Source organism: Triturus cristatus, chromosome 2_1, assembly GCF_964204655.1.
Source record: "Triturus cristatus chromosome 2_1, aTriCri1.1, whole genome shotgun sequence".
In the NCBI taxonomy this organism is placed as follows: Eukaryota; Metazoa; Chordata; class Amphibia; order Caudata; family Salamandridae; genus Triturus; species Triturus cristatus.
The window spans coordinates 330,901,952-330,929,876 of record NC_140581.1 but is presented as its reverse complement, the minus strand read 5'-3'; the positions used below and the strand labels follow the sequence as shown (position 1 = coordinate 330,929,876).

The following is a 27,925-nucleotide window of genomic DNA, read 5'->3' as shown; positions in this document are numbered from 1 at the left end:
CACAAATAAAGCAAAATTCTATTGTCTATTGCTACTCTAAGTACCAATTCATCATGCAGCACATCATAACCAAAAATAAATTAAATTACACTTGACCTACGACCCACACACCTTGGGCACAAACAAGTTAATGTTACACTAAAGTACACGATCGTTTAGTAGTAGTGTAGATAGATAACTAAATGGCATAGACTATATAAACAGAAAATAGATCCCTTTATTGTAAGAAGACAAAAACGAGTGTTTGGAAATAGGTCGTTTCTTAAGAAAGCATTTCAAAGTTGGATGTACAGAATGCTAAGCTCAAGAGTACCTAGCGACAGTACACAATAAATCCGAACCGGATCGGAGTGCCATGGAACAGAATGACTCATGTAGAGGGCTATTAGCAGACTCGTTTAGAAGAACATCCTAACTGCACTCAGTCATAATAAAAAGATGTTTCAATTGGAAGTGTTGAAGCTTTTTCTAAAAGTGCAATTTTGGGTGACAAGTTATCTTTGAATACTAATAGTTTTTAAGATGTATAATGAATTATTAATGTTGCATTTGTAACGATTTTTAATAGTAGTTTAGAAGTGTGTTTATTAATGTAGTTTAATTGTGTCACATTTTTGTAGAGAAACCAATTTATTAATATGGATGCTGTTTTGGTGTTCTGTTCATCTTGCTCCTGCTCATTATCCCATCCAATTAATGTCCTCCTGCACGTCTTCTCAGTCTACATTCTTCGCAGAGCACATGACACTGTGCCAAATCTGGTCATTTTCCATGGAGAGCATGTATTTTGAATTAAACTATTTTCGTGTACTGACCAGCCACAGCCCGTCCATATGGGCTGTGGGGCCACACCCCCACCTTTTTCCCGACAGCAAGTGCCTGTCAGGCAGATCAAAAATCCGCGTGACAGACACTCTTTTGGATGAGGTCAGGCAGCCAGGATTTAGACTTGCGTTAAATGCGCTAAACAACACTGGCCCTGCAATTTTACTACCAAAGGTGGAATTCTATAAACATGCACAAAATCCTAGATTATTAAACTTAGCAATAGCCAAAGCTAAACACATTCAAAAAGTCAGAACGGGCAGTCGCTCATTCGCCCATCTGGCTGCTGCCCAACGTAACCTACTGCCCGTGGATCTTCGTCTCACCTGCAACCCCGTTGGGTTTACACCAGTGCATTAGCTCGTAGGCCCAGAGCAGTTTAGCTCAGTGATATCCCTCAGGGGATGAGTGTTTGTGCTTTACAAGTACCACAAAATAAATAAATAAATAACTGCCTGAGCAGAACTTTGCCAGGCTGAGGATTTCACAGCTCTGTGCGCGTGAGCTCCTCAGCCTGGCAAAAGTGCCTCAAGGCCCTCACCGCTGTGACAAGGGGGAGCATCACTGATTACCTCGGGCCTGTGCACTTCAAGTGCCCAGGGTCGAGTTGCCATCACAGTGTGAGTGAGGGACTGCTGCCTTCCATCATTAGCTGACTAAGGCCAGCCAATGAGGGAAGGTAGCAGTCGCAACACTCCTGGGACTTCCGAGGCACCCCTCTCTAAGTGAAGGTAAGTTTGATGTGTTTTTTATGTTTGGTGCGTGCATGCATGTATGTATGAATGTATGTGTATTTGTGAGTGAGTATCTGTATATGCACGTGTGTGAATGCATGGGTATAAATGAGCGTTGTGTACATGTGTGCCCCCCTCCCTGGTAAGATTACCAGCCGCCACTGGTAAAGACTGCATCAATCTCATGTTTACATCCGGTCGAAGTTCCGATATAGGCCTGCTAGCAGACACTAACGTCTAGGTCCTTGTCTGAAAATGTTCCATATTGTGCTGCACCTCTCCGGACTATGCTGATGCTGCAGAAGCTCCTGCAGGTTTCCTTTCCTTAGGAATGAGTTACTGTTATATTTTTGCTTGGGGCCACCTTGATTTGGATTTGCTCAATAAGTGTTATTATTAGCTATGCTGTGCTGAATTTGTAGTTTTTGCTTATTACCTATTCTAAAATGTGTATAAAAACACCTTAGTTTTGGGGCTACCCTTTTCCTTGGAGGTGAGGTCCTTGTGAATCTGACAGTTCGAAATTAGAGACTTTTCGGTTTCTTTATAGGACTCTGTCCATTTATTGAGAGACTTCCCTTTGCATTAGAGATGCTGTCTTTATGAGTTTTTATGCCTGGCACTTAAAATAATTCTGATTCCCACCTATGTACTTTGTGACTCTGTGTGGCATATATTTTGCATTTCTAAGTATTGCCTATTTTGAGATTTTTGTAATAACAACTTTTAACTTTTCACTGATCCAGAACATAGATTGATTGGTCCCAGTTTTAATGCTCTGCTAATTTATTGGGCCTGCCGTAGAGGAGGGTAGAGACTCTTATCGCAAGATGAAGAGAGCTGTAGCAGAACCACCAGAGGTAACTTTGGAGGGGATTTAAATTAAGGGTTTCCATATAATATAGGGGTACTGCTCCCAAAGAAGCCAAAACTAACATCAAACCCGTTGCTTTAAAGAATGTGGTGTACCCTAACAATTAGAACATTGGAATTATGAGAGCTCAACTGAAGACAATGGAGCCCTCAGGGCCAGTGCTGGCTGCTATTGATCCTCAACTCGAATATTCCACCCCTCAATGTGTAGAAAACTAATAGCATTACAGCCCTTCTGCCTTGAGCTAGACTGGTTTATAAATGATCTCTGCCTTATTATAGGCCTCGCCTGGGGCTCAGGTTCAGGGATTTTAACAGCTGTATAGTACTTGGCATCAGGCTATATTACTGTATTGCAACAATGGAATGTTGATAGTTTCACTCTTGGCAATGAAGCAGCAGGGGCTATAAACATTGGTATAGGCGTAAAGTTGTCAACTTTCCAATGCCCTAATTTACAACATTTGCCTGACTCTCCACAGTCTATGACAACTGAGCGGGGGAACCAGAGGCAAAGGCTGTGGTCAAGAACGAAGGGAGTCCGTCCCACTCCCTCCTCCTGCAGCTCACATGGTCACTGGAGATGTGGAAGCGGCAGGGGCCATTTCTAAGCAGATCGGTTGGGAGAGCCGAGTGAGCATCAAGGACTGACTTTAACCTGCTTTTACAGCGCCTGTTTTTGCAAGAGCTAGTAATGCAGGAGTTGTGAGCGAAACTGTGCTTTGGAGGCGTGTGCTGTTGTCTCGCAGAGGGGCTTTTTTTGTTTTTATTAGGACATTTCGCACTCATGGAGTGGAATGTTCTAACAGCTTCATAGCCCACCATGGGGGGGTTAACCAGTCATTAAAGCTTAATGAAGAACTCTCAGTTATTTGGAGTTGGGAAACTGAGAACACAGCAGTCACCAACAAATAAGAATGCATGCATGTATGAATGAATATCACTTGGGAGATGATTGTAAGTTATGTAGGGTTATCCTAATGATCCTGTGCGTTTCTGGGTGCGATATCCTCAACAGTGCCATCCTTTAACGCAGCACTGTCGTTGAACCCTTTGTTAGGCCCTTCTTATGCCCACCGTTCACGCTCAAAAGTCAATCTGAAGTCATAGGTCGAACATTTATGATCGAGTTTGGGGTTTCCAAAGCAAAATGATCAACTTGTCACAATTATATGTAAAACTCAGGCTCATAAAGGGGTGCAATGTACAGCCTAGACAGCAAGTAATCATGGCAATTGTGATGAGCACCGTCTTGTGAATACAGATCTGTCTGATTTCTATGACCGCGGTTACCCGTCAACGGTGTCCTTCCTGCAATTGTGTGGTTGCTCATCTCGCACATTATAGTACGATGCTTGTCATCAGAAGCTCACACCTCCACAGTCATAGTGTAAGCTCACGGAGAAGTCTGCTAGCAGAGAAATGGCATCTTGTTGGTTGTCATGCAAGCCATAAGTACATTCTCCCCGATGCCTTACAGGAGAAACAAAGTATGTGGATAATGCAGAATCTGTGGTTTGATGGAACTGTTCTGCAAAGACGTGAAAGGACATTGCAATAGCATGTATGGACATCAACATTTTAATTTTACAAGCTGTTGGAAACACAAGGTTAACACTACTGCTAATGACATTATTATAAAGTATATAATACGATTTTCCCCTACACTTAGTATTTTGATATATGAACTCAGCTCCCTAATATGGAATTTGCTTTAAATAGTTTTAGCTTTGCGTACTGTGATGTTTCTATACTTAGGATTCAATACAAGTGTGTACACTCCATGGCCAGTACAGTCTTAACACAATGCAAAGGTTAAGATGCAGGGGACGTCACCACCTCCAAAATTCGTTCAGTTCACGGGAATGCCTCAGTCAGACTGGGAACATTTGAAAGAAGGATGTGAGGCTCACGTTGAAGCCACATGAGACAACAAGTCCGATTCACAAAGGTAAACTGAGACGAAGGTCTAACTTTACGACTTTAGGTATTCAAAAAAGGGCATTTACGAGTAGTAAAGTTAGACTTAAGGCCAAAACTTAAGTTAATCTGAGACAAAAGTCAAATTTACTACCCGTAAAAGCCCTTTGTGAATACCAAAAGTCGTAAAGTTAGACTTTCGTCTCAGTTTTCCTATGTGAATCGGGTCCAACATTTGTACAGAAAAGAGGAAGCTGGTCTAGCTAGAGCAATGCTTTGGGGCAAAGGTCGATACATACTAAAAGATTCACCTGGCCAAATAATGGAGGAGAAAGAACTGGATGACGCTGAAATAGCCACATTATAGTTGGACTGCAACTCCGAACAAAATGAAATGAAAGAGCAGACAAATGTTTGGGGTGATCCTAAGGGGGATGTAAGCCTGTTGCTAGTTACGTAGCAGCAGGAATGCCTAAGACAGAAATGAAAAGATGTGACCAAGGTGCTTAACATCAGAGAATGAAGTAGAAAGTCTGCATCTGTTGGATAAGCCCTATGCAGCATCGGAGCATCCAGCCATTTCCAAAAAATTGCAACAGAAAAGGACATTGTGTCTGAGTATGCAAAGGGGAACAGTGGGAAATTTGAAAAAAGAATGCAGGGAAGACGAGAGTAAATCAACTGGAGAACGAGGAGGAAGGAGAAAGTTAATACCTTATTTCACAGGGTTGTGCTATCAAACATCAAAGCTCATAATATTTGCAAATTTGGCGCTGAAGGAACCAGAAATAAAACGTAAAGCATACTGTAATAAAACTCATTGGTCCAGTGTGTTAATCTGAATCTAAATTGGAATTCAGGTGTAGGAAGATCCAGGCTGTGGCATCCTGCCTCCTTCTCATTCATTGTTCTAATACCATGGTTACTGGACATTCTACTCAGCTGTTGGTTTCTTTAGCACTGGAATGTACTGTTTTGAATTTCTGAAACTGTGATTCCTGTCAGGCTGAGTTCCTGGATGGGTTCCTTCTTGCTTAAGACTAAATCTTGGATTTCAACCTCAAGAATACCTGCCTTGCGTGATCCTTTACCTCCATTCAAGGATCTTACACAGGCGTAAGTGTTATTGGAAAGGCCCCCAATGAGGTATGTTACCATTAAAACTCGGTCCTAATCATCACAATCAAGTATTAAGTGTTGCTGATACAACCACTAGAACAACTATTTAGGAATGTTAGGACATGTACCACAAGGTATTTAGTGATAAACGATCTTCTTGAGAGATTTGGACTTGGAAACCCATTGAAAGAAGGACAGGTAATGTGGATTTATGGATAGTCGTCATAATGAACTAGCATTTAAGAGGTGAAGTGATACGGTTATGTCAAGATGGTATCATGTAAGAGATTTAGGCAGATGTACCCAAAGGGCCCATCCTCGTATTCTTTTATTAGAAAGGCAAACAGAAGCTTCAGATTGCATGAGGCTTCAGGAGGTCTAAATTCATATATCTGGTTGCACAATGAACCCTTCCTAATATTCATCAGATGTTGAATGCATAGAGTGGAGCTCCTATGCCTTCCACGCTTGATGTCACTGTATTTTCAAATACCTCTGCAAGAGAACTCCAGAGCACCAACATCATCTAGAATGCCTAATTACATGCTGGTTCCTGCTGTTTGAACTTCCATGTGCATCTGCATATGGTTCGAGTCTCCGCAATGACGCTCAACATACTGTGAGTCTGGGCGAAAGACTTTATCTCCCCGTGCCTAACAAAAAAGAATGTGTCCTTGTGTAACTGGTGTTCATGTAAAGCTCTCTGATACCTGATACTTCGGGTCAAGTTCGAGCTATATAAAAATCCAGAAAGAAAAATAAAATCTGCATTGTTCCGAAGACAATGCAGTAGCCTTTCAAGGCAGGTACAAAACGTACCATGTTTGGTGGATGATTTCCTGGCATATATTGTCAATAAGAACCGGGATGCTTCACTGCATGAGATTTTGCATTATAGGAATGAGGCCTGAAAACAAAGAATAAGTGTGAAATTTTTATAATGTGATGGAGGATTTAGGGCACCATCTAAGCAGAGAATGGCTTCCAAAAAAACTCAGAAGAAGGCCACAGTGGAGTACTAAGCCAAGGAACAGTGATCACGATCCTTCCAGGGGAAATTTGAATACTATTGATGAATAATAGCCAATTTTGCCTAAAAACATAAGGGCCTGCAAAATCTGATGGGTTGCTTGCGTTCTGGTTCAGGGAACACCTGACCTCGCAGTTCAAGCTGGACTATTCCTATTGGTGCAGGGTCTGGGCTGATTTGCATATGGAAGGGTCCAAACTTAGGTGGCATTGTGTGCAAAATAACAAATAGGGATGTGACCTGCGTAATTACCAGTGCGAGCAGTCTGTGCATGACTATGCCTACATTTTGTAGCATATTTAATGCAGATCTACTGGTTTTGCCAATGCTTGTTAATAAATATACCTAAGAATACTTACATTTGTATTTAAACAAAAAGTACATAAAACGGAGCAATTCTACTCCTTTAGGGAGAGTTTATGGAAGGTGACCTCCAATCTAAGCATTATTTCTGATTTAATGTGATTTGCATGTAGCACAATGTCCAACATTCAATTATCATTATAGAAATTGTGTCCAAAAAATGTAGAAAGCTGTAAGTTCAATATCTTTTTTATTAGAAAAACTACAGAATTATTGACTATCTTAGGTAAGTATTTTTCCATTGGGCATACCAGATCGTAGCACATGAACTCGTTTAGATTAAACAATCTGAATAAATAGGCATTTTGACACCAGCAGGTGGGAGAGCCTACTCAAACATCACGGCAATGACCTGGAACGAGCTCCCGCTCAACATCAGGCGTTCCCCCACTCTGCAGACCTTCAGGAAGAGCCTCAAGACCTGGCTCTTTGGCTGAATTGGAGCCTCACGACCCATCCCCCCACCTGCATCTTGAGAACCTCACGGGTGAGTAGCACGAATGCCAAATCCCCGATTGATTCACTGATTGATTGATTGAGCACTGAACTATGAAACACTATAAGTAGCCCACAGTATAAACATATTTGCAGATCATAGCATTTAATACAGATTAAAAGTTAATAACCACTCGAGGTGTACAGAACCTGCAAAGCACCCATAGATATGACGTTATGAACCAACATTCCATTTAACTTTTAAAATATATTCTCTGCCTACTTCTAACCTTCTCCTGCCCAGTCAAAAATATGAAGTTACCTGTTGCAATTCTGTGGAAAATGACTTGGATAGGCTCTGTCGTAACTAGCACATCTTCATCATTATCAGAACTGGACACATATGTATTATCTGAAAAATAAAACACACTGTAATGTATTGCTGAACGTAATCGTTTACTTTTGTCTTCAAATGAGTTTTTGAACTAAGGACCATCTCGTAAGCATGAATGAATAATAATCCAACATAAAACAAACACAGCTAATACAATTTTAAATATTCCAAACCCAAAGACAATAACTTGGCTGCATACTTTTGTGGTGGCATTCTGTTTTCACCTCACACCTCATTTGGCTCTTCTTCTCAGTGAAGCAAGCAGCACTTTAGAAATACCGAGCCTCCACAAAGCAGGAACTGAGCTCAAGAAAATGGCATGCTGTCCTTATGCCTCGTGTGTTCTCTAATCTTCCAAATCCAAAGATGCAGGCCACTCCAGTGAGAATAATCAATTTAGAGCCACCCTCCCCTGCCACCAATTCTATTCTATTCTATTCTATTGTTTTGGTAGAGCGCAACAGCTGCCCCAGCAATGAGGCGTCCCGGCGCTAGAAACCCAGATCCAAGTCAGAGAGGAGAGAAGGACTAGAGGGGTAACAGGCAAGGGAATAGAAACGTTTTCACAGCTTTCCGGAATGCTGGTAGGCTGTCTATAGAACGGATATGTTGTGGCAGGTCATTCCACAGCTTGGCTCCGAGGAACCTAAAGGAGCGGCCGCCCATGCGGCTGAGTTTTATTCGAGGAACGCAAAGAAGATTTCGGTTGGAGGATCTGAGGGTCCGTGCCGGGACGTAGGGAGTGAGGAGGGGTTGAAGCAAGGGAGGGGTGTTGAGTCTGAGAATTTTGAAGGACATAACAAGGGTCTTGAATTTGATTCTAGAATCAACGGGTAGCCAGTGTAATCTTTTGATGGTCGCTCTGGCTGAGCATCTGCGGGGGAGGCCGACCAGAGTTCTAGCCGCGGAGTTCTGCACACGTTGGAGACGTGCTATCTCACATTTGTTGGCACCAAGAAGGAGTACATTGGCGTAATCTAGTCGCGAGAGGATGGTAGCTTGAATAATTAGTTGTCGGGTTTTGGCGTTGAAAAAGCCTAGAATGTGGCTGAGGCTTCTTAGTAGGCCAATGCAGGTGCCGGCCACTTTCTTGGTGTGGGACCGGAAGTTGAGTGAGTCGTCCATCCAGACGCCCAGGTTTTTAACTAGTTTTTTTGGGGGGGGGATGGTGCCCAGGGAAGACGGCCACCAGTGTTCATTCCAAAGGTTGGTGTTATTTCCCAGGAGAAGAACCTCTGTCTTTCCGCCGTTAAGCTGGAGACAGTTCATTGTCATCCACTGGGCAACTGCAGAAAGTCCGTTTTTGAAGTTAGAGGAAAGGTTGGAAGGACCTTCTGAGAGAGCGATGGCCAGCTGTGTATCATCGGCATATGATACTATTGTCAATCCCCATTCTTTGGCCACTGCCGCCAAAGGCTGGACGTAGAGATTAAAAAGGGATGGGCTCAGTGTAGAGCCCTGCGGGACTCCCTGTGTAATGGGGTGGGGGTTGGATAGGAAGGGAGGGGTGGAGACTCAAAAGGATCTGTTTTCGAGGAAAGATCTGAACCAGTTCAAGGCATGATCAGTTATTCCCGAGGCCTCCAAACGATTGAGAAGGATGGTATGGGATACCGTGTCAAAGGCCGCGCTAAGATCCAGAAGGATCAGCGCAGCGCTTTGACCGGCATCTAAGATCGTTCGGAGGTGCTCTGTGGTGGTTAAGAGAGCTGATTCAGTGCTATGACCTGGTCTAAACCCGTTTTGCGTTGGGTCCAGGATGTTGTTTTTGACCAAGTGCTGGGACAGGGAGCTGTTGACATGAGCTTCAGCGAGTTTAGACAGCCATGGGAGCAGGGAGATAGGACGAAAGTTCTCCGGTTTAGATGGGTCTAGAGTGGGTTTCTTGATGGTGGGCGAGACCCAAGCTTGCTTCCAGGCTGAAGGTACGCACGCTGAAGTGAAGGAGAGGTTCAAAATGGCGGTAAGTGTTGGTAGAAAGAAGTTGAGTGACTCCAGGAATTGGGCCGGGCGCATAGGGTCTGCAGGGGAACCAGATTTGACCTTTTTGCATAATCTGAGGAGGATGTCATCGGTGATTTCTGGGATGTGCGTCATGTTCGAGTAATTGGGGGAGGAGGAGGTGCTGGTGGTGCTAGGGACGGGCTGAGGGAAAGAGGTGTAAATCTTCCGTATTTTATCGACGAAAAAACTGGCGAGGTCTTCGCACTGCTGCTCGGAGGAGATAGTAGGGAGGGGGGCTTTGCTGCTCTGCAGTTCTTGTACTAGTTTGAAGATTTCTTTAGCAGGGATGGGGCTAGAGTCGATCTTGTCGGCGTAAAAGGCGGAACGTGCCGCACGGATGGCTTTGTGATACGTTTTCTGTAAACCTAGATATTTTGCTTTGTCTTCTAAGTTGTAGTCTCTGCGCCAAAGGCGTTCTGCCTTTTTGCATTCTTTGCGTAGATTTTTAAGGATATCGTTGTACCAGGGATTAGATGGAGAATTGCGGCCTTTGGCCCATTTAGCTGGAATGAGACTGTCTAGTCCGCCCGTGATCCATTTTTGAAATGCGCTGTAGTTAACATTGATATCGGAATGGGTATCCAGGTGGAAGTCCCCTAAGGTCGTATGCAGGTCGTTAGGAGATAGTTTATGCCATGGCCTTTTTAATCGGCGAGTCGAGGCCGTGTTGTGTCTGTTTTTCCTAACCGGAGTGGCCACTTTGATGAGGAAGTGGTCTGTCCATCCCATTGGTAAGGGTGGCTCTGAAGTAAGTTTCTCTAGGTTTGAGAAAACTGGGTCTAAGATGTGGCCGGCTGAGTGGGTTGGAGTGGAGATGAAGGAGTTGAGTTGCAGTGCAGAGAGATCTGCAAGGAGCGTTTTGATCGTGGGGTCATTTAGCTGGTCGAAATGAAGATTAAGATCTCCCAGAATTGTGAAGTTGGAGTATTTAGTTATTAAGGAAGTTGTTGTCTCGAGGAGGGCCTCAATGATTTTTGAGGTAGGGCCAGGTGGGCGATAGATGTAGAGACCCGATACCGTGAAGTTAGAATTTATGGTGATTTTAAAATGGGCGCATTCGGAGTTAGGCAAATCTTCCTTAACAAATGTACAAGAATATCTTTTTTTATAGATTATGGCGATACCGCCTCCTCTTCCATCTCTGTTAATGGTTGACATCAGATAGTCGTCTGGTAGCGTGAGATTGGGGATGGTGGAAGTACCGTCCCATAACCATGTTTCACTTAGGAAGAGGATATCTGGATTTTCCTCTAGGATGAGTGTGTTAACCTCAGGGTGATGTTTGGCTAGTGATCTCACGTTGAGGTGGAATATCGAGACGACGGTGTTATTTTCCGGAGCTAGGAGCTGTTGGATGGGGTGGGGTTCAGTCGTAGTGAAAGTGCAGGTTTGGCATTGTAGGCAGGTGCGGCCGGGACTACCTACCATGTTGGCACAAGACCGTCCAGGATTCAGTCCAAGTAGTGGTTCTCTGTCATAGGAAAGGAGTGGTGACGAGATTAGACCAGGGGGACTGGCGAGAGGCGACGACTTGACGATGACGGGCGCAGACGGGCTTGCCTTAGGCGCGCCTTCGGCGCGCAAACGGCGCTCCCGCTGCGCTCGTCCGCTGCGCTTCCTGTACTGGCACATATCTAGATGAGGAAGGGGGCGTGGCCTGAAAGGGGGCGGAGTCAGCGCGCACACCTGGGATGATGGCGGCAGCTGAGAAGCGCGAGGTAGGGCGTGGCAGCTCTCAAATCAGCTGTGCGCAGAGGGCAGAGGAAGCGCTTGGGTGCGTGTTATTTAAAAACACAAAACAACAGTGACACCACACAAGATAATGAAATTAGCAGTTTTTTTAAAACAGAACAATCACAAGAGTACCTCCAGCTCCCGGCTTCCGCCTCAGGACTGGGTCATAGGTTTGTCTGAGATCGCCAGGAATCGGCGGTTTAAGTACAGGCAGCAGGGGGCGTGGCCTGAAAGGGGGCGGAGTCAGCGCGCACACCTGGGATGATGGCGGCAGCTGAGAAGCGCGAGGTAGGGCGTGGCAGCTCTCAAATCAGCTGTGCGCAGAGGGCAGAGGAAGCGCTTGGGTGCGTGTTATTTAAAAACACAAAACAACAGTGACACCACACAAGATAATGAAATTAGCAGTTTTTTTAAAACAGAACAATCACAAGAGTACCTCCAGCTCCCGGCTTCCGCCTCAGGACTGGGTCATAGGTTTGTCTGAGATCGCCAGGAATCGGCGGTTTAAGTACAGGCAGCAGGGGGCGTGGCCTGAAAGGGGGCGGAGTCAGCGCGCACACCTGGGATGATGGCGGCAGCTGAGAAGCGCGAGGTAGGGCGTGGCAGCTCTCAAATCAGCTGTGCGCAGAGGGCAGAGGAAGCGCTTGGGTGCGTGTTATTTAAAAACACAAAACAACAGTGACACCACACAAGATAATGAAATTAGCAGTTTTTTTAAAACAGAACAATCACAAGAGTACCTCCAGCTCCCGGCTTCCGCCTCAGGACTGGGTCATAGGTTTGTCTGAGATCGCCAGGAATCGGCGGTTTAAGTACAGGCAGCAGGGGGCGTGGCCTGAAAGGGGGCGGAGTCAGCGCGCACACCTGGGATGATGGCGGCAGCTGAGAAGCGCGAGGTAGGGCGTGGCAGCTCTCAAATCAGCTGTGCGCAGAGGGCAGAGGAAGCGCTTGGGTGCGTGTTATTTAAAAACACAAAACAACAGTGACACCACACAAGATAATGAAATTAGCAGTTTTTTTAAAACAGAACAATCACAAGAGTACCTCCAGCTCCCGGCTTCCGCCTCAGGACTGGGTCATAGGTTTGTCTGAGATCGCCAGGAATCGGCGGTTTAAGTACAGGCAGCAGGGGGCGTGGCCTGAAAGGGGGCGGAGTCAGCGCGCACACCTGGGATGATGGCGGCAGCTGAGAAGCGCGAGGTAGGGCGTGGCAGCTCTCAAATCAGCTGTGCGCAGAGGGCAGATGAAGCGCTTGGGTGCGTGTTATTTAAAAACACAAAACAACAGTGACACCACACAAGATAATGAAATTAGCAGTTTTTTTTAAAACAGAACAATCACAAGAGTACCTCCAGCTCCCGGCTTCCGCCTCAGGACTGGGTCATAGGTTTGTCTGAGATCGCCAGGAATCGGCGGTTTAAGTACAGGCAGCAGGGGGCGTGGCCTGAAAGGGGGCGGAGTCAGCGCGCACACCTGGGATGATGGCGGCAGCTGAGAAGCGCGAGGTAGGGCGTGGCAGCTCTCAAATCAGCTGTGCGCAGAGGGCAGAGGAAGCGCTTGGGTGCGTGTTATTTAAAAACACAAAACAACAGTGACACCACACAAGATAATGAAATTAGCAGTTTTTTTAAAACAGAACAATCACAAGAGTACCTCCAGCTCCCGGCTTCCGCCTCAGGACTGGGTCATAGGTTTGTATGAACATAGATCATAAAGGAATCCTAAATACTCTTCACTGCCAGTCCAACTTTGCACTACTGCTGTCTTAGGTGCCATAAACAAGATCATCTCTGCAGAAAGGGCGGTTCAGCACCTACGTCAGGGACTTGTGGAACCCAGGGCTTCAAATGTGACTATTTTCCGGCTACACTGTAGTGTTTTGGGCTCAATTCCACGCTGTATATGTGCAACCTCAATTGGTTGTTGCCTCCTAAGTTAAAAAAATGCAAGGCTGCTAGCAGAATTTCAGCCCAACAACTCTGTGAACTCAGTATTCATAATGTGAATTGCCATGTTTCTTTGTGTAAAGACCACACGCAATATCTAAGTTTCACCCTAGGGGATCAACAGTCCATATAAAGATCACTACAATCTGTACTAAATAGAGATTAATAAATATTTACCAAACCAATGGACCAATGGTTGTTGCCTTCATTTGGGTACAAACAAGCAAAAAACACTGCTGCTTTTACAGGGATGATAGTAATGGTGCTGACTCGAGCAGTTTGGAACTGGTTTCTCGTGCCCAGTTGAGGAGCGAATTTAAAACCTCATCCTCCACCACAGATGCACAACTGCTTGGCTGCTCTTGGAGCTTCTGGTTCCAAGGTATTATGCACCGCAGTGGTCACACAATCTTGACTGCGTGCATATGTATTTCTTCTTTATTAGGAGGATTACTGGGACAAAATGTTGGATTGTTCATTCAAGTCTGTCCTAGTAGGGGCGCTAGGTGGCGCACAATCGGAATGGCCGCCATCGTGTGAGGCTCCCGCAGTCTGGCGCCGATATCCAGATGGGTAGGCTACTAAAGATTATAGCTGCCAAGAATGAGGATATTGAAGCACGAAGCCGAAGGAACAACATCCGCGTTCTGGGCATACCGGAAAGTACTAACACAGGCAAAATGGAGGACTACATTGAGAGGTTGTAGCTGGCTGTGTTGGGGGCGGAATCTCTCTCCCCTCACTTCATAGTCGAAAGAGCCCATCGATCCCTGGGTCCGAAGCCACCCCCTGGAAGCACGCCCAGACCCATCATTGCACATCTTCTGAATTACAGGGACAGAGACGTTGCCCTCAAGGTGGCGAGGGAGAAGAAACAATTGCACTTTGAGGGAGTGCCCTTCGCTATGTACCCCGATTTTACTGCACTCATGTAATAAGCGAGACGCAAATTCCTCCCTGTAAAACAGAAGCTACGGCAGGCCCAAATTGATTACGCCCTTCTATACCCTGCGCGCCTCCGGGTCACATACCAAGGAAAGCAAATGTTCTACACAAGGCCTCAACAAGTTGAAGAATTTCTAAAGCACCTCAAGAGACAAAAGACTGTCGCCACCACACCAGAAGATTTGCCGAGATCGCATTCACCGAACATAGACTGATGGATAACATGCAAGATGGCTACATGTTGCTTTTTGTTAATGAACATGGACACTGCACTGCTACGGCGAGACGGCCACCCACACAACATGATCCCACATCAGTGGGGCGCATGAACGTAGGGACGAGACCTGCCTTCTGATGGGAAACAGAATCCAAAGGTAGCCAGGTACCCACGACACCCACTAGGGAAACTGTTTGTCAGCACAGATACACCTGAACGGCGAGAGGTACCCGTGTGCCACCCAGCAGAATTTCCCCCTAAGGGATATCCCCTTTTCAGGTTCCCTCTGGTCACCGACTAGAGATGCTAAACGTAATGTTTTCTTTACTGGGTAACAGGGTGGGGGGAGAGTCAAATGTAACTGGTATGATTGGGATGTTTCAGTGGGAGGGGGAGGTAGGGATGTGGGTTAATGAATGCTTTGACATGCGTAATTTACAGCACTTCATTTGTAAATGTGACTCTCTATTTGTCCAATTATTAATGTCCATGGCTTCGTAATGTAGCGGGTATTGCATTACAAGAGGATATGGTGGACCCGGTAGATAAATCTCAACTGAGAATGCTGTCCTGGAACGTCAGGGGCTTGGGGACCCGAGAAAACGCAGGCAGATACTAGCCTATCTGGACCGTCAACAGATAAGCATTGCTATGCTTCAAGAGATACATATTAACCCACATTCTCCTGTCACGTTTGCTAGCAAGTGGGCGGAGAGTAGGTTATTTTCCTCGTACTCTTCTTATGCCCGTGGCACGGCAATATTAATAAAAGAACAGATACCTTTTGCACTAGCAGGCGCGATAACTGATCCCCAAGGCAGATATGTAATAGCATGGGGGCGCCTAGGCATGGATTCGGTCATGATAGCGAATTGTTATGGCCCTAATGTAGACACTCCTGAGTTCTTTACTAACATCTGGGGAAAAATTATGAATGTAGGATCCACCCATATAATTTGGGGCGGGGACTTTAACGTAGCCCTTAACCCGGCCTTAGATAGGTCCAACACTGCATCATATCATTATAATAACTCTCAAGCGGTCTTGCAGGGAATACTGGACGAGGGGGGTCTGATCAATAGCTGGCGCTACACTCACCCGCAAGTCAAAGAAGGAACACACTTCACAACATATGCTGCGACATGGGCTCGTCTAGACTATTATCTACTCTCAAGGGGCCTGGGACTGGTCATTCGCGATGTCACACATCCTGCCAGAACATTTTCTGATCATTGCCCCGTGAAACTTATGCTCATACCTCCAGGGTATGATAAACCCAGACCTAGCTGGAGGCTACAGCCCAATGCCCTATTAGATGCGGTTTTTAATAGTGAGTTGGGGAGGAGATCCAGGATTTCTTCCTGAGAAACAAAGGGTCAGTGGACAGTGTGGAGACGATATGGGAGGCTTTCAAGGCCACAATCAGAGGGTTCTGTATCTCAAAAAGGTTTGGTGTGCTTGGGGATATACAGGGAACGCTCAGGAAATTGGAGAAAGACTTGAAGATGTTAGAGGCTTGGATGGGGGCGGGGCAGACAGGACAGGTGCAGAAAGAGTTCAGAGAGAAACTGTCAGAATATGGGGATGCTGCAGCGCCAGAGGTGAAATTTAAGGGACGTTATTGGGTGGCCCGCAGATACGGTGAACGTGAACGGCCAGGAAAAGCATTAGCTGAAGTGACTAGGTGCCCTCACTTTTCCAATCAAATACTAGAAGTCAAGGGGCCTGGGGAGATGGTACATCGGGACACAACCGACATACTTGAAACATTCACCTCACATTATACTGCGCTCTATACTACACAGCGAAGTGGGGCAGTGGACCTACATAGCTTCTTGGGAGACGTGGCACTCGGGTGGCTAAGTGATACACAGAGAGAGTTCCTATGTATCCCTTTCGAGCTGGACGAAATTAGGGAGACGATAATGCAGCTGAAAAATGGGAAGGCACCGGGCCTTGGCGGCATTCCCGCCAAATTTTATAAAAATTATATTGATATCATGGCTCCAGTTCTTAAAGTATATGAGGAATCCTTGGAAACTGGTGTGCTCCCCCATCTCGATGAGGGAAGCACTTGTTACCTCTCTTTTGAAACACAGCAAACCCCCTGATTCATGCGATTACAGACTGCTGTCGCTCATAAATTGTGACACGAAAATATTAGCTAAGGTACTGGCTAACCGGTTAACTCTTTTAATGGATAAACTTATCCTTCCCAACCAGTCGGGATTTTGTTCCCGGACGTGCCACCACCCATAACCTTCCCACATTGTTCTCCTTGCTCCAGAACATAGCACCTGAATTCCCACTAGCTGCAGTATTTTTGGATGCCACTAAGGCAGTCAACTCTGTGGAGTGGGATTATCTCCTCGGAGTGCTACAGCGTATGAGCTTCCCTCCTCTGTTCATCTCCTGGATCAGACCACTATATCAACAGCCTACTGCCAAAGTGTTGATCAATGGACATCTCTCGCCCGCATTTTCCATCACAAGAGGCACCCGGCAGGGATGCCCGCTATCTCCACTTCTATTCGCTTTAGCGATTGAACCACTGGCATCCAAGCTTCGTCAGCACCACCAAGATAAGGCATTCCGCTGTTATTTACGCCAAATTTTGATATCTCTTTATGCTGATAACGTTACCCTATATATTAAAGATCCCCAACAGAACATCAATCCCCTACTGCGGGAGTTTATTTTCTTTGGTAGGTTACCCGGGGTTCATATTAACTGGGGGAATTCTCAGGTTTTTACTCTGATACCTGCGGTTACTAGATTTGCTCTCGACTTTCCGTTGGAATGGTGCGATACCGACCTTCGCTACCTGGGTATACAGCTTTCAAGGGACAAAGAAGACACCATACGTCACAATTATGGCACAACTATGACTCACGCAACACCACCCACCATGGTTACAGGCACGGTTGACGCATGGAACCGTATCACAGATCTTCTTGATTCCCCCCTGTTATACTCATCACAGCTTCTGCTATCCTATCATCCCTGCGTGCCATTGTTGCAGGAAAAGGGGTTTCACAAATTATGCGAACGGATTAAGGTTGCTAAATGGGGTGACCATTTTCAAGATTGTATATTCCGCTCTGCAGACCAGCTATTCCATGGGACTCGACCCTCGCCCTTTTTTTTTTTTATTATATGTCCGACTCAGACAGGGGGTTCGGTCGGTTATCCCAGACTTTCCGCGGGAGCCCAAGAGCCTTACCCCGTTACATCAAATGTTGGGATCTACGGATAGAAAACACCTAGTATCTGGGCTCTATCAATGTATACGCACACAAAAAACGGAGGCTACTAGCACAGCCCGCACACACTGGAGTGTGGAACTGGGGAGGGAGGTGACTGACGAACAATGGACATATTGTTGTCTCCAAACCACACAAATCTCTGCTAGTTGTAGGCTGCGGGTCATACACTACAAATTCCTACAACGCCTGTATTATACACCCGCTAAAAAGTATAGATTCAAACTGTCTGATACTGACTGCTGTGAGAGATGTAGAAGGCCGGGGGCCGGATTCATACATTTAGCATGGGAATGCCCGAAGATACAGGAGTTCTGGGAGCAGGTTTTCGAGGCACTTGAGAAAATGACGAAAAGCACACTGGACAGGGATCCCTTAGTGGCGCTTTTGGGCTATACCGCAAGGATACCCAAATCACATTGCAAGTTCCTTGCCATGTCGCTCCTACTGGCCAAGCGTAGAGTGGCTTGCAGGTGGGGCAGGGGGCGAGCTCCAAAATTCAAGGACTGGCTGGACGACCTACTCTATTGTCAGGAGCAACTGACAGCCTATGCTGAAACGCTTCCACGTGCTTCTAGGCCCAGGGACCTATGAGGTCCTCTCCAAGGTTACCTCCTCATGCAAGACTCGGGAGGATCGGATACCTTCCCCCTGGGAAATGATGATTGACTGATGTATGAATCCTTCTGTTCCTTGTCTCCCAAGCTTCCCTTCTCCATGCCAAAGATTTATGAAATGCATTCAAGTGTCACTGTTCTATGCTCTGTGGTTCCCTACTTTGCCATTGCTGCTCAGGGTTTCGGGATGTGCGACCTAAGTAATATGTAAGTAATATGGTGATGCATGCCTACTTAACTGTGCCCCTGATGTTCCAAATGTACCCCTAATGCATTATGCCCGACGTGTGTAGTCTTGCTATAATTGTGTTCTATCTAGGATTTATCCACCTGACGTTTTGTTATTGTGCAGAGACAAGAGAGATCACTATGCCAGACTGGCGCATGTCTATATCATGGTTATCAAATGCTGTAATGTTTGTTACCCATGATGAAAATCATTAAATAAAAGGTTTAAAAATAAAATTAAAAATAAAAGTCTGTCCTAGTATATTCATCTCTCGCTCCATCTTTGAGACAGCAAGTCCATGTTCCCTTCTAGCTTAGTATGAATGAGCCTCGTCACCAACGCCCTAGGCCGAGAACATCTTTCAGAAGATTAATGAAATGACTGGGGGCTCAGCCACTTTGGAGGTTCAAGCCAAATCTTGCTAGATCTGAATTTTCAAAGCTCTGCACCGACAACCAGGGAAGTCAATCTGACTTACCCTGATGCAGGAGCTCTTGATGATGATAGTGGGAAGATCCTCCACCGCTTCCTACTCTTACTCACCTTCAGTGTGTGACTCCAAAGGAACCAGAATGTATGCGCTCACAACCTAGAGGCTGCCAGAAAAGTCATCATCAGCTCCCAGGAAAAAAACATCTGGCTGAGAGTGTCACTGGGATTGTCTATGTGGAAAAGTTTAACACATATGAACCCCTTGCTTAAGGGATTGGGGGAATGAGAGGAAGGACTGGGCTGTACACATTTGCATCCTCACAGCTAAATATCATAATCAGAAATGGCAAATGTGGCTATTTGAAGACTGGAGGGCTTTCACAAAGAATTACACCTTATACTTTTGTAGTATGGCTTATATGTCCATTGTCGACATTTGATATGTTAGCATGAGATTCGCTGCCATGAGGCTGCTTTTGCGCACAACACTGCATGCATATATTTCGCAAGACCCTGTTTGTGCCCCTTTCACATGAGAACTGTCTACCTTGCATGTTCTCCGCTGTGCTCTGAGGTTTAGTCTGCACACGCTGTTCAAGGTTAAACCACAATGCCCCTTGTTATTCCGTTCTGGTCAGTCCCTTGCATCTAGACATAACATGCTACACACAGCTGCACTATTGGAAATCATGTGCTTTAATATTGCATGCGCAACAAGTATTGAGTCACTTGGAGAGACACCTTTCTTAAGAGAAGAGCTGTGCTTGTCCTGAGATGTGAACATTGCATCTATGCCATGAGGTATGGGGTTCTGCTGACACAGCCCAGAGGTCTTCTTTTTTATAATAAACTATCTCTTACCACGGGGAGGGTGGTTAGGTCGTTCAGTCCTTTTCCACTTTTTTTTATAACATGATATCCCAGTTTGTATTCTATGGTATGGTAACAATTCTGACTATATTGTGTTTATGCATTTTGCTGCTAGTATTGGCTCGTGTACTGCACTATAGAGCGCGTTAGTTGAAATAAACATTTTAAACTATACAGCGTCTCTGATTACTCGCATTGTGGACAAGTACGAGTGAGTGAGCGAGTCTCTGGCTCCCGCGATTCCCAAGATAGAGTGACGTGTTCTGGGTTGTCTAATCATTGGTAGCTTCGCTGTAGATGGAGAACGAATGAGACACTATAGCTAGTCGGTTTGGAATTTTGGGTACTAACGTAGTAGGTTGGTACACCCCTATTCACTGAGGCCCTGTTTTCCTGTGCATAGTTCTGTATATGTGCAGAATCCCCGCAACACTTTATGATGCTTGGATCCTGTGCATGACATACAGACATATTTGGGTCATTAACAAAAGGGTATTTCCAGAACAAGGACACTGAGGACCTCCAGTCTTCAAATAGTCACGCTTGCAATTTGTGATCCCCGTAAATGTTCTGTTGAGAATATCATGTCGTTCTCCACCAAGTTGTCAATTGCAAAACCTATTTAATAGGAACTAGAGCACACAGAAACGGGGTAGGGATCTTTAACCATCTTCAAGGAGCCACCAAAGGCCACATTATTGGTCTGGTACATCAATTATTAGAGGTAGAAGACCCACAGTCATTTGGAATTTGAATTTCATATGTTTCTGTCCCAAGCACAAGTAGTTTGATGCTCTCACCACCAAGGACCTCAAGCGTACTGTGGAAGAAACCGTTCTCATTGTGCCATGTATTCATCACAACAGTACATCATCTCCTAACAATGAAAAATGTGACTATATGGACCAACCCAGAAAAGAGCACATGTGATGAAGGATAAAAGTAATCTCGAGGTCGAAACAGGACCTGAAGGAAAGCTAGGAAAATTGTCCAGATATATTTAAAACTGGTAAGTTTTTAGAGCTTTGCGTTATGGGATGATATCTTTTGAGCATCTCAGATCAACTGGCAATGAGGTTCATAACGAAGAGGCAGGTCCAGATATACACTCTTTAGCAGCTTTGTAGGATAAACATTTTTTTGACTTCCAGTGTTAGCTTATCGCTGCTTCTGACATTCTATTATCCACCAGAAATTCTAAAAAAAGTTCCATATATTGATTGTGCATGGCTTTAAACGTGACATTTAAAGCCAAAAAAGAAACCCACAGACCAGTTTGAACAAGGGTAAACATAGTTAGTAACAACAGTGTCCAAATTCATTTGATGTACAATACACAATTTAAAAAATGTGTCAGAAATCCCGAAAGTGTAGACACTACATATAAAGAATAAAACATATACATAGAAAAAAACAACATGACCAATTGCTACTGAACATTTATAAAAAAAATCATATTTAAGAAAATGATTGGACATTTATAAGAGTGACTTAAATAAAATGTGCACTCGGTGAATAAAGTCAACACACAGTCCTGGAAAAAGAAGCAACAACGATGGTGAACTATGTACAATTCATAATGTAGAGCTTGCAAGAAAGAATTAAAGTTCATAGAAATGTTCCTCTACACAAGAGTAATAAAAAATGTTATTTTATCGGCTTTAGAGATGTTGATGATGTTTTCACCCCAAGTGGAAAGACAGGCCATCATCAGGACTGGGGAGCAGTTGGAAAAGCGCAGTAGGTAATCAATGTCACCAAATGAAAACAAATATGGGTATTAATACTTAGTTACACATGCCATAACAGGAATAATGTATACTGGCATGTTGTTAGAGGATACCTACAATCTAATATAGCCCGCAGTAGCAGGCTATGATGGCAATTAAAGTAGGCCTGGGCGTAGTTCGCAGAGATTTGCTAAAACAGACCTTTGCGAAGTGGCGGAGTGCAGTGCAAACTGCAGTTTGTGGCTGGTATTCTTGCAGCTCGGTAGGAATTCTACCCGAGCGGCAGCTCACGCTCACAAACTTACCATTCATGCTCGCGAATTTACCATTCGTGAACGCGAGCAGGGAAAAAACTATGCTGCACATCGCGAAGCGGAGTTTTCTGCACTCCACGAGCTCCGCAGAGTGAGGAGTGCAGAAAACTCTGCAAACTCCGTGAACGGAGCGAAGTTCACCTCCCAGGCCTAAATTAAAGGCCCACTCCAGCGTTAACAAGGGAGCAGGACTTTAATGCCGGTATAGCACAACTACGGAGGGCTATAAGGCTCGTAGAACATTCCACCATTAGAGGGCAGGATGTTCTTGCAAATAAAGGCATCAAGCAGCCGGTGGGGATGGAATCCCCTCAGGCTCTGTGAGGTCTTTCTTCACAGCAATAGCTGTGAACGACAACATTGGAATATTGGAGCTCAAGGCTTCTACTGGCCATTGAAATCCCACAGCACTCCATTGTCTTCAATTGAAATCCCATTATTCCAATGTTCTAATAATGTGATGGATATCTAAAGAACAGAAAAGATAAAAGGAATGAATCACAGAGGTAAGTAGAGTAGAATGAGTGAGCATGTGTGAGAATGTGCTTTTAGAGAGTGAGTGAATGAGAAACTCAAGCGGAGCTGGCTGATGATGCTAGTACATTTGTTGGTAAATGGGTGCAGGGTTAGGCCTCAAAAGTATTCAGAGAGAAGGAATGGTACAAAGGAATAAAAATGTGGTTACCTATGTAACTTATGAGTATGCAATACAGTAGATTGTTGAAGACAAATCCTCGCCCGTCTTGCAGTGACATAAGGGATAGCATGCAAGAAAAGGATAAGTCACTGAAACTGGAGAAAAGGTCCCACAAAGGAATTCCGTGTCAGGGAAGTGACAGTTAAAGTATGGCCCACAAGGAGACAAATAAAAATCTGTCCAATGTAATAGACAACATTAAATTTGCCCAAAAAGTTATATTCTTGCAATGCAGACATAGTATTACTAGAATGCGCAAACAACAGAAAGTTGCTAATACAAACCCATATAGGTCCGTTCAGTGCAGGGTGCATTTGACAGGGTAACTGCACTGGTTGTGAGGGAATCCGTGGGCAGAAAAGCAATTGAGGCCTCCCTAAAAGTCACGCATGCTAGCTTGAATTTTGTCCTGGCTTTTAGGCTAAGCCAGTGGAGATTTCCAAGTATGGTTGATGTGTGATCATGCATTCACTGGTGTAAATGAGAAGCTGGGAATGCCGTAGAGAATGCAGTTAATATAGTCCAGCCAAGATATGACAATGACCTGCACATTCATGCAAATGTCTTTAGGATGCAGCAGCAATTTGAATTTTTCGACCGAGTTGACAAAGGATTCTGCAGATATAGGAGTTGACTTATTTCTGAACTGTTCGACAGATATATATTTATCCACAAACTTTGTGATTTGATCTACCAGGATTGAGAGGAAACCTCGGGTCGGCTTAAGGTAGCTTATTTTGGCAAATTTTCATTCATTTTATTTAGGGTGTAATTATATTGTGAAGTTGGTAGCTATAGCAGGGCATCTTCTGCATATGGGCTTATTACCATCACTGCCTTCCCATCACAATCCTCAGCTGTTCCATGTACAAGTTGAATTAAATGGATGTAATAATTGATCCACAAAGGGCTCAGCATGTGAATGGGATGGGAGCAGAGAAGGTGTTGCCAGCCTTAACAACTGTTTATGTTATATTAGCATTAAGACTGTTGCAAATGTGTTTCGCCTAATTATTGCGCCAGAATTATTTGAATTTGATCATCCATTTTTTTTTTACCTTTACTGTGGATGAGTCCCACTACTGGAGTCTCACTCACAATAATTTCATGGCAGTTGCACTGAACATATTTACCGCAAAGTCTGCATTTTAAGATGAGGCCAATGCAGTTCAGTTAGGGTAAGAAGCACTGGGCTGGTTACACGTGTGCACACGCATGTGCAGGCTACATGGGAGAAACTACCGTTTTGAGCAACCTTGTACCTGCATACAGGTAACATGCAGGTTACATTTAATAAATGCTAAATTTGGATTAGTAGCACATAGAGAAATATTTCAAGGACTCATTTTAATAGTTATTCAAAATCCAAATGAATGGTAAAATCAAATTTTGTCTAACTATTAATCAACAGGTACTTTTGAAATGTTACCCTTTTCCTGCCTAAAGCTTGTAAGTATTAAACTGTATCCTGGCAGCTGGAGGCATCTAGTGGTGAGATGTGGTTTGCTCCCAGACAGACGACAAAGCACCTGGGTGTAAGGAGATGCAGGCCTTCCACTGACAGGATGACTGTACTAAAGGACTAGTTACACTTCAAAGAAGCCTACCCTGTCATAAGCAGATGAACATGACACCAGGCTTGCCCGACTTCCTTTGTCTCTCCAGCCAAGTTGGTTCACAGCCAGTGCGAGCTGGCCCCAGAGCCTGTTTGGAGTGATCACAAGGAAGGGTTTGCCCTTTATCCCAGCCACACCACTGGGTGAGCACAGGAGCTCTACACAGTGGAAGAAAGGTTCTGCCATAATGGATTGTGCCAGAATGCTGTGCAATAGGGTTGGCTTGTGATGGAGGAATGATGTGGCATCCTAGGATTGGCTGGCTTGCCTCGCATCTAGAACTTTCCACCCACACTTATAATCCCATGCACAAGGGAGACATGGAGAGCAAGACCCTGTACCTGGATGGTGATGAAACAGAATCATTAACAACTGGAAGGAGAAACCACCTGATGCCCTACAAAGACGAACTAAAAACTTTGCCTGCAGCTGACCCCAGGACCAAAAGGGTCTGCCCGAGACCAGTGATGTTGGCCCTTTTATGCCCCCTGAGGACCACTTGGGGGAAGACTTGAACTCCACTGCCATCCTGGGTGCCCTGCAAGACAAAGCACAACCAAAGGAAATGATGCACGGAGTGTTGAACATTGCAAGCACTCACCCCCAGTCAACTGATCTGGGTTTAATCCATCACCGTTCTTTAGCCCACTCTGCCACCCTAGTTCAGACATGGCCATATGCAAATCAGTCTGACCCTGTGCCTCATGGGAACAGTCCAGCCCGAACTGCCAAACCATGTCTTCCCTGGAACGGAAATAAGCTTCCTAGGACCGGTTTCTGGCATTTCAGCCGTCTTCAGCCAGGCTTGCTTGAATCCAGTGGCAAAGTGAGCAAGGGACTCACGTCTGAGCATACCCTGCCAACTTATGGCGAACAAAGCACAACCAAAGGAAATGATGGACGGAGTGTTGAACATTGCAAGCACTCACCCCCAGTCAACTGATCTGGGTTTAATCCATCACCGTTCTTTAGCCCACTCTGCCACCCCAGTTCAGACATGGCCATCTGCAAATCAGTCTGACCCTGTACCTCATGGGAACAGTCCAGCCCGAACTGCCAAGCCATGTCTTCCCTGGAACGGAAATAAGCTTCCTAGGACCAGTTTCTGGCATTTCAGCCGTCTTCAGCCAGGCTTGCTTGAATCCAGTGGCAAAGTGAGCAAGGGACTCACGTCTGAGCATACCCTGCCAACTTATGGCGAACAAAGCACAACCAAAGGAAATGATGGACGGACTGTTGAACATTGCAAGCACTCACCCCCAGTCAACTGATCTGGGTTTAATCCATCACCGTTCTTTAGCCCACTCTGCCACCCCAGTTCAGACATGGCCATATGCAAATCAGTCTGACCCTGTGCCTCATGGGAATAAGCTTCCTAGGACCGGTTTCTGGCATTTCAGCCGTCTTCAGCCAGGCTTGCTTGAATCCAGTGGCAAAGTGAGCAAGGGACTCACGTCTGAGCATACCAAGATCTGTTGACTGGGTGAGAGTGTTTGATTGGTTCTGATGCTCCGTCCATCACCACCCCCTTTTGTACCGCTCTGCCCTGCAAGACAACCAGGACATTCTGGGACCTGGTAGTGTAGGTAGTCTGGTGCTCTGCTAACTGGTTGTAGATGGGCTACAAAAGATGCCCCAATCAGCAGGAAGGGAGAAGTAGGAGTCAAGGAAAGAGAAGACTGGTGCAAGGAGCTGGTAAATCCGGCTCCTCATAAAGTGCATTCCCTTGAGCCCGATACAATGCATACAGTCCTAGTGGACCCCACCCCCAAGGACCAGAGAAGAAAAATCGACGTGCCACTTAGCCAGCGTGCTCTCTCTCTCTCTCTCTTACTCTCTCACTCGGGGCTGGGAGTGACACTGTGCACCACCTCCAACCCTCCCGGTGCACATGTCTGAGAGGGAGAATGGTGCATACTTTACAGATTCCCACCTATGCTCCAAGCGGGTGGCAGAAAGAAAAGTGGATGGTTCCCACATATCCACTGGAGTGGGTTGGGCATAAGGGAGCCAGCCAGTATTGCAGGGCCCCTTGGGGCTCCCCGGTGGCCTCCACCATGAATTGAAGCATCAAGGTGCCCCAGGTGGGACTGGGGCAACCCAAGCAGCAAAACAAAAAGATCCAAGGCTGAGGCTGCACTGAAAATGGAGCAGCGGGGATCCGCTCCGAAAAGGTCCACTGGTCCCAACCTGGGAGAGCCCCCTAACACTCTCTACCTTGCCTTGCCCCACAGAGGGGCAGGGTCACCATTAATGCACATTTAAAGCGTTGTGGGGGACTGCATGGAGCACAGCACCACCTAGAAGTCGTTTATAAAAAATTGCCAACAAGTCTTCAAGAGCCTTAACTGGATGATCACCGGAAACGCTTACCTAATTTTTAAGCACCTCCTCATAAGGAGCTTTTGCTCTACAGTTTGGGAGTATTGAGATCCCTAGTGATCTGACCTATGGCTGCATTTTATGCCACCTGGTGATTGCATAGAAGGACGTTCAGCATGTTTTTTGATTTTCAATGCTTCACTTTAAGTTCTGTTGGCAATGAATATTGATGTCAATGCAATGCTTTTATATTAATAATGAATGAGATTGAACATGGCTATTGATTTCATTTCTTTTGATGATAAAGCGTAACATATGAAAATTGCTTTTATTAATGTGGTGTCACCTTGACAAGGCAACAGGCTTGCCTTATACTGATGTAGTGACCCCTTATCAAAGCCAAGACGCCTCCTTCCTTTAAATGGCACCCCCTTATACATCAGATTTAAGTGGCGATATTGTGATTATAAGGTTCAGGACCCACTAGGAGTCCAATGTGAATCTAGAATTTCACCAATGGAATTGCCATCTACTTTATTTATATATTTGTAAATTGTGCAGTATTTAATAGTGTGCTTGTAATAAATGTACTTTTCCTTTTTCAAAGAAAAAGTACTGACTGGACAATAATTTATTAAGTAGTGTTGTTGCGTGCCAGCGGATAGGGATTACTAGCCCACACCGCCTCCTCTGAGAAGGCCTTCGACTGCTCTGATTCGCTTCCCTGAGAGAGTGAAGTGCTACAATGGGGTACTTGCTTTACAGTAAGAGGACAATTGTGGACCTATTTATGAACTGTATAGGGCTCACTTCTGGCACAACTAACAACCCTATAACTTACAGAGATGGCAACTCCAAGGAGTTCACTTTGAAGCCATTAAGCATCCAAGGACTAGGATGAGTCATATGTTGTCCATTGTATTGAAGCCCGCCAATAAATTGAGGAGGGTGAATAGGGAAGGAGATCTTCCATGCAGCGAATGCCATTCAAAAGTGTGAACATTGCAGTTTCAGTGTTGCTGTACTCTCCAAATCTTTATTCGGCTATACAGCAGTAAAACCACATTAAAGTATTACAATATAAAGTACATAAAATCAATTTAATACGGATATAATGAAATGACCACAAAACTGTAAAATCCATTCAACTACAATTCAGTATACAAATAAAGGGCAATATTCTGTGTGCAATGGTAATATCGAAGAATAACATTAGAGTCTACTAAGGAGGTCCTAAAGGCTATCAAGGCCGATCCCAAAAGACTGGTGAATGAAGACAGAACTTATTCAATAATT

General features: G+C 45.1%; 1 protein-coding gene across 1 annotated transcript in view; it reads right to left on the bottom strand.

Annotated features, from left to right (window-relative positions):
• The window catches only part of PARP8 (poly(ADP-ribose) polymerase family member 8), a 788,553-nt gene that overhangs the window by 450,741 nt on the left and 309,887 nt on the right, over positions 1-27,925 (bottom strand). Inside the window, exon 4 of the mRNA XM_085631232.1 lies at positions 7,622-7,711. Within this exon, the coding sequence (XP_085487358.1) occupies positions 7,622-7,711 (90 nt within the window). The remainder of the gene's footprint in view (positions 1-7,621; positions 7,712-27,925) is intronic.